The sequence below is a fragment of the Oncorhynchus kisutch genome, linkage group LG24, assembly GCF_002021735.2.
Source record: "Oncorhynchus kisutch isolate 150728-3 linkage group LG24, Okis_V2, whole genome shotgun sequence".
NCBI classification, from domain to species: domain Eukaryota; kingdom Metazoa; phylum Chordata; class Actinopteri; order Salmoniformes; family Salmonidae; genus Oncorhynchus; species Oncorhynchus kisutch.
The window spans coordinates 45,634,117-45,650,047 of NC_034197.2; the positions used below are offsets into that span (position 1 = coordinate 45,634,117).

The 15,931-nt window shown below is 45.2% G+C and overlaps 1 protein-coding gene across 4 annotated transcripts in view; it reads right to left on the reverse strand.

Annotated features, from left to right (window-relative positions):
• Positions 1–15,931, reverse strand: part of LOC109882988 (filamin-A-like) — a 65,630-nt gene that overhangs the window by 46,645 nt on the left and 3,054 nt on the right. For all 4 annotated transcript variants that reach the window (XM_031803551.1, XM_031803552.1, XM_031803550.1 and 1 more), the window contains exon 2: positions 7,312–7,789. In XM_031803551.1, the coding sequence (XP_031659411.1) occupies positions 7,312–7,681 (370 nt within the window). In that variant the 5' untranslated portion in view covers positions 7,682–7,789. The remainder of the gene's footprint in view (positions 1–7,311; positions 7,790–15,931) is intronic.

Below are 15,931 nucleotides of genomic sequence, written 5' to 3' on the forward strand. Positions count from 1 at the left end.
GAATGCAATTAACTAATCAGAGCCCTATAGGTTCGAGGAGTTCGCCATGTAACTTTGGTCAACTCTGATTTCACGAAATGTGGCTCACCTTTTAGCCAGGTACATTTCTATGGCAACGAATCCTTCAGAACTAACCTGCTCCAGGGCAGGCTAACTCAGGGATAACGCCATTTATCCTGCATTCAGTACTAACCTGCTCCGGGGCAGGCCAACTCAGGGATAACGCCATTTATCCTGCATTCAGAACTAACCTGCTCCAGGGCAGGCCAACTCAGGGATAACGCCATTTATCCTGCATTCAGTACTAACCTGCTCCGGGGCAGGCCAACTCAGGGATAACGCCATTTATCCTGCATTCAGAACTAACCTGCTCCGGGGCAGGCCAACTCAGGGATAACTCCATTTATCCTGAATGAAGTGCTGCGTGTTGAGGACCAATGAAATCACCACACTGTGTGGGTCGACCATTGAAAATGTCATTTGTCATTGATGTTGATTGATTGATGCCGAGGAACCTGCAGCTTTCCACCTGGATAGCTTGTAGTCAGCCTTCCAGGACCGAGCTCAGAGCTAGGAGGTTAGATTAAATCTAGGTTCAAACTGAAGACTGGTTGTGTGACCAGCAGCCATCGAGGGTCCAAGGCAGCCATGCCCTGATCAGAGGGTCCACGGCAGCTACTCATGACCTTCAAGGCTGATCTGCAGACATTTAAACTGGTGATGGAGAGAACATTTAAACTGAAAGCAGAGATTAAGATTAAGTCCGTTAAGAACAAACTCTTATTTACAATGACAGCCTACACCGGCCAAACCCGGACGATGATGGGCCAATTATGCACGGCCCTATGGGACTCCCAATCACAGCCGGTTGTGATACAGTCTGGATTCGAACCAGGGTGTCTGTAGTGACACCTCCTGCACTGAGATGCAGAGCCTTAGACCACTGTGCCATTCGGGAGCCCGAACACCGTAATTGACCAAAATGTCAGACGGCTTACAAAAAAAAGACCAAAGTTTCTCAACTGATTACTCATGCCAACAGTACCGTGGCCATGCCCACAGACAGGAAGTTATGATAAATGAGCAGAAAACAGGAAGAGCTCAATTTAATCCATTACAGAATGCTCCTCTCTGCTAGTGATTTGGGGGGGATATTTAATTTCAGGCATGTCTGACAATATATCGTGTTGACAATGTCGCAAGACTATTTTTGCGTTAGTTGGCCGTATCTACACCAAAAGTCCAGTCTTATTTATTTTAAATAGGGAGCCAAATTTCAGCACTTATTTCCATGACTGATCAAAACGTGTTGTTTTCTCCTCATGGCTCTTGTCCCTCTGCAGCAGACATATGGTGAGCAATAGGCTTGGAACATCTAATCCCAATAAAACCACAGTATCAAATCGCTATACATAAAACTGAGAATAGCAATCCATATCGCCACCTAAATTCAGTACTATCGTATTGTGAGGTCCCTGGTAATTCCCAGCCCTACTCCCCTCTCCCAGAACATCCAGTTGTGCTCCACTGTCCATAACAAGGCTTCTTCCTTCCAGGGAGTTGGTCACCTGATCCAAGTAGAGGAACACACACACACACGAGAGAGAGACTCCATAGAACATCCAAACAGAGCCGATGGAGCGCAGTGTGGTTGTCACAAAAGGGGCAGCTCCTTGTAGTGCTCCAGCTCTGCCATTCGCCGTACTCCCGTGCCAAGTGAATACTAACGTGCCGTATCATCCCTCCCGTCGCCATGGGGGAAGTGTTGTGTAGGCGGAGGTTCGCTTGGTTCCCTGATCTATATGCTATACATCCGACTAGCCCATTTTGCAATAATAAGAAAATAGAATCTCAGCGACTGTTTCAACAACCCCCCCCCCAAAAAAATAAAATAAACATGAATGTTGTTTAGAAGTAATACTAGTGATTATAGGCTGCTGGTAAAAACAGGCTTTTTCTCCGTGACCAAAACACGATGACCTATTTTTAGCTGATATGAGAGAATACATTGACGCAGCAAACTGGGATAACATTGTAGGTTAAAGTAGAAAGACAGATTTAAATAAAAGAGAATGCCCTGGTGAGTATTTCACATGGCGATGTAGAAAGCGAATCAAATTCAAAATCACTTAAACTTTGTGATTGCCAAGCTAAACCAAGACCGCATTAAATAAGCAACCTATTTTGCATTGATCATTGCTTAAGGCTAGGCTTAACAGATCGTCATGGAAAGGAAAACCTGGCTAAAACTAATGATTTTATTTTTAGCTGACATGGGAATACTTTGAAGCAGCATAATCAAGTCAGTATAATGTTGTAGGTTACACTGGTAAGTAGAATAATATTTGTCAGGGCATTTTATTTAAAATGATAAATCAGATTCTATCACATGGGAGATGTGGGAAGCTAAAAAGGTGTTAAGACAACAAGACTTCTTTCACAATAAATGAGAAGACAAACCCTTTGATGAATTCTTAGGTTTGTGTTTAGAAGTCATAACTAGTGATGAGGCTATTGTGAAATGGTAGAACCTACTGTAGCCAACTAGCCAGCCATGTGCTTTTTTCGCCACGACCAAAACATGACGTTCTACTTTTAGACTATATGGGAATGACACAAGCAACATATCAAACTGGGATAATGTTCTCAATTCCCAGCAAGTAGAACAATATTTGGGCATTTATTTTTTTACATGTTTTTTAAATCAAATCAGATTTCACATTGAGCTGTGGGAAGCTAGCTAAAAAGCCCAAAGCCAACTAGCCAGGTTGCCACCTAACTAATACAAGGGAAGGAGAATCTTTTTTTCACAAAATGAAAATAAATACTTTGTTATCGCCCCCTTGTGAATGGAAGTGGGCCTAGTGAGGATATCATGGTAGCAAAAGATGTCCGCTACTCCAAAAATCCCACGTAGAGCAAAGGAGTGGAGCTTGTAGCACCCTTCCTTCAGAAATCAGGATGTCAACAGGTGTAAACTAAGACTCATCTGTGCCTCTTAGGTGTCCAAGTACATTTGTGAGGAGAGAATTGGAAATTACATTTTAAGAATCATGTGTTTGACAGATCAGCCGGTCCTGTGCTGTTTAAATATGCATTGTTCATCACTGCGTCTCCTCACACACGCACTGCTAGGCCAAGTGAAATAGAACTGGGAGGGTGGAAAACACACCCTGACACCCCCGCACACACCCACATTCCTCTGGCTCAGACAGAAGAGACATCAACTGACACACTGCTTTATGGAACATGCTGCACAAAAACAACTATCACACACGCCAACAGGTTAAGTGGTGTGTCATACAACCGATTGCCGCTGTGCCACCGGAGCGTCTAACTGATAGATATTCTGACAGAAGAGCCACATAAACGGGACTGCAGTAGTAGAGAGTCACGAAGGACTCTACTTCCTAGGGCGGCTGAAGAAATTCAGCATACTGCTCCAGGTCCAAATACTACCGCTTCATCATCGAGAGCATCCTGAACGGTTGCACCACGGCCTGGTATGGGAATTGCTCCGTCCACAACTGCACAATGCATTGGGGCAGGTAGCGTTCGCCAAACTCAGATTTGGACTATCAGATGGTGAAGAGTGATTCATCACTCCAGAGAGTCCAATGGCGATGAGCTTTACACCTCTCCAGCCAACGCTTGGCATTGCGCATGGTGATCTTAGGCTTGTGTTTGGCTTCTTGGCCATGGAAAACCATTTAATGAAGCTCCAGAAGAACAGTTTTTGTGCTGACGTTGCTCCAGAGGCAGTTTGGAACTTAGTGAGTGTTGCAACCGATGACAGACGATTTGAGCGCTATGCGCTTCAGCACTTGGCGGTCCCATTCTGAGAGCTTGTGTGGCCTACCACTTCGCGGCTGAGCCGTTGTTGCTCCTAGACATTTCCACTTCACAATACCATCACTTACAAATGTCTGCCCTGCTCTAGCAGGGCAGACATTTGACGAACTGACTTGTTAGAAAGGTGGCATCCTATGACGGTGCCACGTTGAACGTCACTGAGCTCTTCAGTAAGGCCATTCTTTGTCTATGGAGATTGCAGGGCTGTGTGCTGGGGATTGCATACACCTGTCAGTAACTATGTGTCTGAAATAGACAAATCCACTCATTTGAAGGGGTGTCCACAGGTTTGTATATATAGTGTATGTTATCAGGCCAACTCATTGATCCTGCTGCTTTTTATATAAATACCCCCAGCTACGATGTCAGGGAGAGAAGGGACAGAGGAATGAGGGGGACAGAGAGAGAGTAGAGAGAAATAGAGTATAAAGAGATGGTAGAGGGAGAAATTATATAAAGAAGTGTTGTCCAAAAGTGTGACAGAGCAAAAACCTGAAACTGAATCCTGGAAAAACAATGGAATTTGGGAAAGAACATATTTTATAGGGCTCTACCTAATGATCATTTACATTATTTAGGCTATGGAAAATCAGAAATACATTTTATAAATCTGTCTTATATATTAACACAGAGAGAAAGAGAGCACACTGCTGTACTCCCTGTTCGACCGCACATCAACGCCATCATTAAGTCTGCTGACGACACCATGGTTGTAGGCCTGATAACAAACGACGACGAGCCAGCCTATAGGGAGGAGGTAAGTGAACTGGCATTGCGGTGTCATGACAACAACCTCTCCCTCAACCTTAGCAAAATGGTTGACTCCAGGAAGCGGAGGGAAAACGCCGATCCACATAAACGGGACTGCAGTAGAGAGTCACGAAGGACTCTACTTCCTAGGGCGGCTGAAGAAATTCAGCATACTGCTCCAGGTCCAAATACTGCCGCTGCATCATCGAGAGCATCCTGAACGGTTGCACCATGGCCTGGTATGGGAATTGCTCCGTCCACAACTGCAAGGCCCTTCATCGGGTAGTGAAGACAGCCGAGAACGTCACTGGGGTCGTGCTCCCACCCATCCAGGACACTAAACGGAGCCTGAGGAAGGTCCGCAGCATCGTAAAGGGCCCCACACACCCAAGCTGTTCACTCCCTTACCGTCTAATACCAACAGGCTCAGAGACCGTTTCTATCTACAAGCCATCAGATTGCTGAACCGTTGAACTGAACTGACTGACCACCACACACACACACATCACAACTGCTGCGACCAGACTTATTACAACGATTCTTAGCTTTTATTATGGCTTATTGTTGTTGCATTGTCCAGATGGAACCGGCAAGTAAGCATTTGGTCAGACAACGGTCTGCCGATGTAAACCATGTACATAGAAATAATAAAAAACTTGAGAGAATGAAAAAGGGAGAGTTGGTTAGATTGAAGGGTGTGGTCCTCACGTGAAAGGAGGAAGTGAAACAAGGAGGGATGTCACCACTCCTCTCATCTCTAGAATGGCTCATGTGACTCAACAGGAGCCGTTAGAATAATGAGTCAAAGCCGTTGCGTTATGCCAAGAACAGCCCTTAGCTGTGGTAAATTGGACATATACCACAAACCCCAGAGGTGCCTTATTGCTATTATAAACTGGCTACCAACCTAATTAGAGCAGTACAAGTAAATGTTTTGCCATACCCATTGTACATGGTCAGATATACCACGGCTGTCAGCCAATCAGGACTCAAAACACCAAGTTTATAAAAAATAAATACATCCTTGTGTGGAATTTTCATTGTTGAAAATAACAAAACTAAGAACACTAGGAAATGAGCTCCAAGTGATTTTAATTTAAGCAAATCTGTTCCCACAGAAAATAAAGAGATGATCCTATACAAATTCAAGCCGGGTTTGAAATGATTATGTTTTAGGCAAACATAGCCGTTTGGGCTTCTTGTAGTCAATTTGCAGTCTACAAATTATTTGTAATCATGTTCCGGCCCCGACCACCTGCGGCATCTAGCCTACCGTCTACCGTAGCATCTAGCCTACCATAGCATCTAGCCTACCATAGCATCTAGCCTTCCATAGCATCTAGCCTACCATAGCATCTAGCCTACCATAGCATCTAGCCTACCATCTAGGAACAACATTAGCTCAACCACAGGCACTGCAAACTGATCAAGGGACAGATACAAACTTCCACATCTTACAGGACTGCCATCTCCTACACTGGGCGCTTTAAATCAGTCCATCTCCCATCCAGGGACTGAGCAGGACCGACCATGCTTAGCTTCAGAGGCAAACCATCAGTGGGATGCCAGGTGGTTTGCTGCTGGAATCAATTGGGAAAAAACTAGCAACAGCAACAAAAAAACACCAAACGCCAGGGGAACATGACCAAACGCCAGGGGAACATGACCAAACGCCAGGGGAACATGACCAAACGCCAGGGGAACATGACCAAACGCCAGGGGAACATGACCAAACGCCAGGGGAACATGACCAAACGCCAGGGGAACATGACCAAACGCCAGGGGAACATGACCAAACGCCAGGGGAACATGACCAAACGCCAGGGGAACATGACCAAACGCCAGGGGAACATGACCAAACGCCAGGGGAACATGACCAAACGCCAGGGGAACATGACCAAACGCCAGGGGAACATGACCAAACGCCAGGGGAACATGACCAAACGCCAGGGGAACATGACCAAACGCCAGGGGAACATGACCAAACGCCAGGGGAACATGACCAAACGCCAGGGGAACATGACCAAACGCCAGGGGAACATGACCAAACGCAGAAGATTGCAGACAGAGGGAGGATTTTGATTGCAAGATCATTGGAAATGTTTCACAAAAACATATTTTTTGCATTAATTTACAATATAATTGTTTTTTGCTTTCATTACCTTGAGTTTATATTACACTTTCAATATCATTCATTTAATTTGCAATATTAAATTCTCTACTTCAGTAGTTCTGCGTGATATTAAATGGCACAAAACTAACTCCAGAATCTTACAGGAGGCACATCTAGGTATAAAAGGAGGTATAAGAGAACCATTGCATCATGGTTCTCAAATTGGTTTGTGCTACAAATGTAAAATGCATATCAAATATCATTCCTCCCAATTAAGTGTCTATAAGAATTGCCAGAACATTGATTCCAAAAATATTTTCGGATCACACTAGTATGGAATTGCCCAGCTTGATGTTAATACCTTGGCCAATAGATTAGCATGGTTATAGTAACTTTTTGACCCGTCTAATGAACACCAGCTTGATGTAACGTAGACCACAGTAGGTCTATCTATAGTAGGCTAACTATGGAGCGTTATTATAGTCTATAGTAGCTTAACGGTTCCACCCACCTACATGGTAGGGTAGGCTACACTTGAATTAAGACACCCACTTATCAACACCAGCATGATATAACGGTAGAACTTTCTGACCCACCTATGGACACCAGCTTGATGTTCTCCTTGTCTAGGAACTCGAGTGCCACCGAGACGTTCTCGAGCTGCATCTGTCGGAAAGTGGGCCGCTGGTTGTATTTCCTGAACATCTTCTTCTGGCTCAACACCTCCAGGAGTCCGATCAGCCGCAGCCCGTCGCCCAGGTCCGTCTGGAGATTGGCGATTCGTTTGTTGACGCATTTCAGATGCTCGTTACACCAGCGGGTGAACGTGTTCTGTTGGATCTTCTTCCACGGCGCGTCCTCGGCAAGGTCCTTCTCTGTAGCAGGCATGTCTGCTTCTTTGTCCGGGGAAAGGGCGTTGAATGCAGGCTGGGCCGACTGGTGTTGGCGGAGGTGGGAACCACTCATTTTTATGCCGTCGGGTCTCTCTCCGTTCACTGGCTGGGGTTTAGAGGTGGAGTCTGTTGGACGACCGCTCCCTCTCTTTCTCTCTCGCTGCTGTGCTTAGGTTTGTGGCTGTGGGATAAAAGAAAGAGAGGAATGAGAACTAGTGAAAAGAATGGATCGCCTGGAGTTGTGTATTTCTAGAGTTTTATAAGAACAGAAAACTCCATGAGAGTTAAGTTTGTCCCGCTGGTGACGCCTCTGTAAACTATACAGAGGATTGGGGTAGAGAAACTCCAATTCCCTTCATTCGCACATTGCTGTAATTATAAGATAAGGCCTGTACTCATGTTACCAGAAGTATAGCCTATCACAAAACAAGATCATTTAACCAGTTTCCTAAATATTCTGAAAATAAATGCAGATTTCCCACTTCATGCAGACAGATCACGTTAACATGGGATGGGCGTGCATGGTATGTATGCCTGACTAGACACTCCCAAACCAAGAGCTTGTAATGAACTAGAACACCAAGCGAATAAGAGCTGCGGGGTATTCTATCCTACACAGCAGGATCAATGAGTCTTTAGTATACCAGAAATCACTGTTGATCTTCTGGTTTAATAAGCGAAACATGATATATGTGTATGTGTGTATATGTATATGTATATATATATATATATATATATATATATATATATATAATGTATGCGTTTATGTATATATATATATATATACACACATATCATGTTTAGCTTATTAAACCAGAAGATCAACAGTGATTTCTGGTTTACTGAAGATTCATTGATCATGCTTTCTAGGAAACATTATGTGGATATATTGAAGCCACATCTCAAGACATCAGTCAGGAAGTTAAAGCTTGGTTGCAAATGGGTCTTCCACATGGACAATGACCCCAAGCATACTTCCAAGGTTGTGGCAAAATGGCTTAAGGCCAACAAAGTCAAGGTATTGGCCATCACAAAGCCCTGACCTCAATCCTATAGAAAATTTGTGGGCAGAACTAAAAAAGTGTGTGCGAGCAATGAGGCCTACAAACCTGACTCAGTTACACCAGCTCTGTCAGGGGGAATGGGCCCAAATTCTCCCAACTTGTTGTGGGAGGCTACCCGAAATGTTTGACACAAGTTAAACAATTGAAAGGCATTGCTACCAAATACTAATTGAGTGTATGTACACTTCCCAATGGGAATGTGATGAAAGAAATAAAAGCTTAATGATGAGTTGGTTATTTTAATCAGCTGTGTAGGGCTGGGGGAAAATCCATAACATGCACCCAGGATGCAGGGGGGCGAGTTTGGAAACCCTGAATTACTCATTTCAAGCCTAGAGCTGTCTCTCTCCTACTGCAGACTGGCTACCCTCTCCTCTAGAGCTGTCTCTCTCCTACTGCTGACTGGCTACCCTCTCCTCTAGAGCTGTCTCTCTCCTACTGCTGACTGGCTACCCTCTCCTCTAGAGCTGTCTCTCTCCTACTGCAGACTGGCTACCCTCTCCTCTAGAGCTGTCTCTCTCCTACTGCAGACTGGCTACCCTCTCCTCTAGAGCTGTCTCTCTCCTACTGCAGACTGGCTACCCTCTCCTCTAGAGCTGTCTCTCTCCTACTGCAGACTGGCTACCCTCTCCTCTAGAGCTGTCTCTCTCCTACTGCAGACTGGCCACCCTCTCCTCTAGAGCTGTCTCTCTCCTACTGCAGACTGGCCACCCTCTCCTCTAGAGCTGTCTCTCTCCTACTGCAGACTGGCCACCCTCTCCTCTAGAGCTGTCTCTCTCCTACTGCAGACTGGCCACCCTCTCCTCTAGAGCTGTCTCTCTCCTACTGCTGACTGGCTACCCTCTCCTCTAGAGCTGTCTCTCTCCTACTGCAGACTGGCTACCCTCTCCTCTAGAGCTGTCTCTCTCCTACTGCTGACTGGCTACCCTCTCCTCTAGAGCTGTCTCTCTCCTACTGCAGACTGGCCACCCTCTCCTCTAGAGCTGTCTCTCTCCTACTGCTGACTGGCCACCCTCTCCACTAGAGCTGTCTCTCTCCTACTGCAGACTGGCCACCCTCTCCTCTAGAGCTGTCTCTCTCCTACTGCAGACTGGCCACCCTCTCCTCTAGAGCTGTCTCTCTCCTACTGCTGACTGGCTACCCTCTCCTCTAGAGCTGTCTCTCTCCTACTGCAGACTGGCTACCCTCTCCTCTAGAGCTGTCTCTCTCCTACTGCAGACTGGCCACCCTCTCCTCTAGAGCTGTCTTTCTCCTACTGCTGACTGGCCACCCTCTCCTCTAGAGCTGTCTCTCTCCTACTGCAGACTGGCCACCCTCTCCTCTAGAGCTGTCTCTCTCCTACTGCAGACTGGCTACCCTCTCCTCTAGAGCTGTCTCTCTCCTACTGCTGACTGGCTACCCTCTCCTCTAGAGCTGTCTCTCTCTTACTGCAGACTGGCTACCCTCTCCTCTAGAGCTGTCTCTCTCCTACTGCTGACTGGCTGGCCTCAGAGCTTAGAAACAGATGGAGACACACACATAGGACATACATAGGCTGCTTGCTTAGCAAATACCACTTCCTAACAATTTGGCCCATTCATGGCAAGAGCTTGGGACACACATGACCAACCTCTTCAAGCATCTTATCCGAACACGCCATCTCAGAATCTAGCTAATGAACACGCCATCTCAGAATCAGGTTAATGAACACGCCATCTCAGAATCTAGCTAATGAACACGCCATCTCAGAATCAGGCTAATGAACACGCCATCTCAGAATCTAGCTAATGAACACGCCATCTCAGAATCAGGTTAATGAACACGCCATCTCAGAATCAGGCTAATGAACAGGCCATCTCAGAATCTAGCTAATGAACACGCCATCTCAGAATCTAGCTAATGAACACGCCATCTCAGAATCAGGTTAATGAACACGCCATCTCAGAATCTAGCTTATGAACACGCCATCTCAGAATCTAGTTAATGAACACGCCATCTCAGAATCAGGTTAATGAACACGCCATCTCAGAATCAGGCTAATGAACACGCCATCTCAGAATCTAGCTTATGAACACGCCATCTCAGAATCTAGTTAATGAACACGCCATCTCAGAATCTAGCTAATGAACACGCCATCTCAGAATCTAGCTAATGAACACGCCATCTCAGAATCTAGTTAATGAACACGCCATCTCAGAATCTAGCTTATGAACACGCCATCTCAGAATCTAGCTAATGAACACGCCATCTCAGAATCTAGCTAATGAACACGCCATCTCAGAATCAGGTTAATGAACACGCCATCTCAGAATCAGGCTAATGAACACGCCATCTCAGAATCAGGTTAATGAACACGCCATCTCAGAATCTAGCTAATGAACACGCCATCTCAGAATCTAGCTTATGAACACGCCATCTCAGAATCTAGTTAATGAACACGCCATCTCAGAATCTAGCTAATGAACATGCCATCTCAGAATCTAGCTAATGAACACGCCATCTCAGAATCTAGTTAATGAACATGCCATCTCAGAATCTAGCTTATGAACATGCCATCTCAGAATCTAGCTTATGAACACGCCATCTCAGAATCTAGTTAATGAATGAACATGCCATCTCAGAATCAGGTTAATGAACACGCCATCTCAGAATCAGGTTAATGAACACGCCATCTCAGAATCTAGTTAATGAACATGCCATCTCAGAATCTAGCTAATGAACACGCCATCTCAGAATCTAGTTAATGAACACGCCATCTCAGAATCTAGCTAATGAACACGCCATCTCAGAATCAGGCTAATGAACACGCCATCTCAGAATCAGGCTAATGAACACGCCATCTCAGAATCAGGCTAATGAACACGCCATCTCAGAATCAGGTTAATGAACACGCCATCTCAGAATCTAGCTAATGAACACGCCATCTCAGAATCAGGCTAATGAACACGCCATCTCAGAATCTAGCTAATGAACACGCCATCTCAGAATCAGGTTAATGAACACGCCATCTCAGAATCAGGCTAATGAACAGGCCATCTCAGAATCTAGCTAATGAACACGCCATCTCAGAATCTAGCTAATGAACACGCCATCTCAGAATCAGGTTAATGAACACGCCATCTCAGAATCTAGCTTATGAACACGCCATCTCAGAATCTAGTTAATGAACACGCCATCTCAGAATCAGGTTAATGAACACGCCATCTCAGAATCAGGCTAATGAACACGCCATCTCAGAATCTAGCTTATGAACACGCCATCTCAGAATCTAGTTAATGAACACGCCATCTCAGAATCTAGCTAATGAACACGCCATCTCAGAATCTAGCTAATGAACACGCCATCTCAGAATCTAGTTAATGAACACGCCATCTCAGAATCTAGCTTATGAACACGCCATCTCAGAATCTAGCTAATGAACACGCCATCTCAGAATCTAGCTAATGAACACGCCATCTCAGAATCAGGTTAATGAACACGCCATCTCAGAATCAGGCTAATGAACACGCCATCTCAGAATCAGGTTAATGAACACGCCATCTCAGAATCTAGCTAATGAACACGCCATCTCAGAATCTAGCTTATGAACACGCCATCTCAGAATCTAGTTAATGAACACGCCATCTCAGAATCTAGCTAATGAACATGCCATCTCAGAATCTAGCTAATGAACACGCCATCTCAGAATCTAGTTAATGAACATGCCATCTCAGAATCTAGCTTATGAACATGCCATCTCAGAATCTAGCTTATGAACACGCCATCTCAGAATCTAGTTAATGAATGAACATGCCATCTCAGAATCAGGTTAATGAACACGCCATCTCAGAATCAGGTTAATGAACACGCCATCTCAGAATCTAGTTAATGAACATGCCATCTCAGAATCTAGCTAATGAACACGCCATCTCAGAATCTAGTTAATGAACACGCCATCTCAGAATCTAGCTAATGAACACGCCATCTCAGAATCAGGCTAATGAACACGCCATCTCAGAATCAGGCTAATGAACACGCCATCTCAGAATCAGGCTAATGAACACGCCATCTCAGAATCAGGCTAATGAACACGCCATCTCAGAATCAGGTTAATGAACACGCCATCTCAGAATCTAGCTTATGAACACGCCATCTCAGAATCAGGTTAATGAACACGCCATCTCAGAATCTAGCTTATGAACACGCCATCTCAGAATCAGGTTAATGAACATGCCATCTCAGAATCAGGCTAATGAACACGCCATCTCAGACATCACATTCAGACATCGCATTCAGACATCACATTCAGACATCACATTCAGACATCACATTCAGACAACGCATTCAGACACATTTAGACACATTCAGACACATTCAGACAACACATTCAGACAACACATTCAGACAACGCATTCAGACACATTTAGACACATTCAGACACATTCAGACAACACATTCAGACAACACATTCAGACAACACTTTCAGACATCACATTCAGACACATTCAGACATCACATTCAGACAACACATTCAGACAACACATTAAGACATCACATTCAGACAACGCATTCAGACAACACATTCAGACAACGCATTCAGACACATTCAGACAACACATTCAGACAAAACATTCAGACAACACATTCAGACATCACATTCAGACAACACATTCAGACAACACATTCAGACACATTCAGACAACACATTCAGACAACACATTCAGACACATTCAGACAACACATTCAGACAACACATTCAGACACATTCAGACAACACATTCAGACAACGCATTCAGACAACGCATTCAGACAACGCATTCAGACAACACATTCAGACACCACATTCAGACATCACATTCAGACAACACATTCAGACAACACATTCAGACAACACATTCAGACAACACATTCAGACAACGCATTCAGACATCACATTCAGACACATTCAGACAACGCATTCAGACAACACATTCAGACATCGCATTCAGACAACACATTCAGACATCGCATTCAGACAACACATTCAGACAACGCATTCCGACAACGCATTCAGACAACGCATTCAGACAACACATTCAGACATCACATTCAGACATCGCATTCAGACAACACATTCAGACAATGCATTCAGACAACACATTCAGACAACGCATTCAGACAACACATTCAGACAACACATTCAGACATCACATTCAGACAACACATTCAGACAACACATTCAGACAACACATTCAGACACATTCAGACAACACATTCAGACACATTCAGACATCGCATTCAGGCAACGCATTCAAACATCGCATTCAGACAACGCATTCAGACAACGCATTCAGACAACGCATTCAGATAAACAGTAAATGTAGTGTGCAGAACAGATAGGATTGTCTGTCAAGTAGGGAAATGGGATAATGTCAAGTAGGGGTATGGGATAATGTCAAGTAGGGGTATGGGATAATGTCAAGTAGGGGTATGGGATAATGTCAAGAAGGGGAAAGGGATCATGTCAAGTAGGGGAATGGGATCATGTCAAGTAGGGGAATGGGATCATGTCAAGTAGGGGATTTGGGTTAATGTCAAGAAGGGGAATGGGATAAGGTCAAGTTGTGGAATGGGATAATGTCAAGTAGGGCAATGGGATAATGTCAAGTAGGGAAATGGGATAATGTCAAGTAGGGAAATGGGATAATGTCAAGTAGGGAAATGGGATAATGTCAAGTAGGGAAATGGGATAATGAGGACCTTTCACCTCCCTGAATACAAGCCAGGTGTATTCACTCAGTGATGTCATCAGTGACACTAGTGGCATGACAGACAATGATCAGACACTCAGAATTACCTTCCCTGTTATTCACCTGAACATAAACATGGGTAGAGGAACAACAGAAATGAGAGAGAGAGAGAGAGAGAGAGACAGAGAGAGAGAGAGAGAGAGAGAGAGAGAGAGAGAGAGAGAGAGAGAGATACAGAGAGAGAGAGAGAGATACAGAGAGAGAGAGAGAGAGAGATACAGAGAGAGAGAGAGATACAGAGAGAGAGAGAGAGAGAGAGAGAGAGATAGAGAGAGACAGAGAGAGAGAGAGAGAGACAGAGAGAGGAGAGAGAGAGAGAGAGAGAGAGAGAGAAATCAGTGGATGGGAGAGAGGGGTATTAAGGGATAGGAAATGGGATTGATAGAGAGGTATGGAGGGATTGATAGAGAGGTATGGAGGGATTGATAGAGGTTTGGAGGGATTGATAGAGGGGTATGGAGGGATTGATAGAGGGGTGGGGGGGAGGTATAGAAGCATTGAAAGAGGGATAGAATAATTGCTAGAGGGAAAAAAGAGAGAGTGCTGGTTATAGACAGACAGTCTTTGCCTAAATAAGGAGTTCAGTGCCAGGAGCATTAACATGGAAACACGCCAGGAGGAATGTTTTCTCTCTGAGTCTCTGTGCCTGGAGTCTCTGTGCCTGGTCAGGGGGAATCTGAAGAATGCTCCATCACACCACGACCCCCAATAAACACAACCATTTATCTAACACACAGTCATACGCTCCCACAACAATGCCTATGTCGTACTGTATATGACTGAACAGTTAGCAGGCAGTCTACCAGTCCATTCACTAACAGGAACTGCTGGAGAAATGTTTGCTTGGGACTGGGGAGAGAGAGACTGGTCTGTGTTCTTCTGGCTTTGTCTAGAGGAAGTATGCAGTATTACACACATACCCAACATCTCTCTCCCACAGCCCTGGCATTGCAAGAGTTATACTCTACCAACTTAAGCACTCGGGACCCCTCCCTTCCTCTCCTCTTCTCTCCTCCCTCCCTCCTCTCCTCTCCTCTCCTCTCCTCCTCTCCTCTCCTCTCCTCTCCTCTCCTCTCCTCTCCTCTCCTCTCCTCTCCTCTCCTCTCCTCTCCTCTCCTCTCCTCTCCTCTCCTCTCCTCTCCTCTCCTCTCCTCTCCTCTCCTCTCCCCCACATCATGTGACTGACCACACCCTAACAGCAGCGAGGAGCGGAAGTGAGCTATGAACAAGCTCCATTCGAGGTGTTAACCAGTCACTAACCACACACACACAGCTCGTGTAAAATAGAAAGTGAGGTTCACAGATTACAGCAAAATGTGTCCTTTTCCGCCATTAGTGTGTGTGTGTGTGTGTGTGTGTGTGTGTGTGTGTGTGTGTGTGTGTGTGTGTGTGTGTGTGTGTGTGTGTGTGTGTGTGTGTGTGTGTATGAGCGCCCATGCTAACCCGTTTCTAACCAGATGCTGTACCAGTCGCTGTAGGCAGAGGGGGGTGCACGCGGCCCTCCCCTGATAG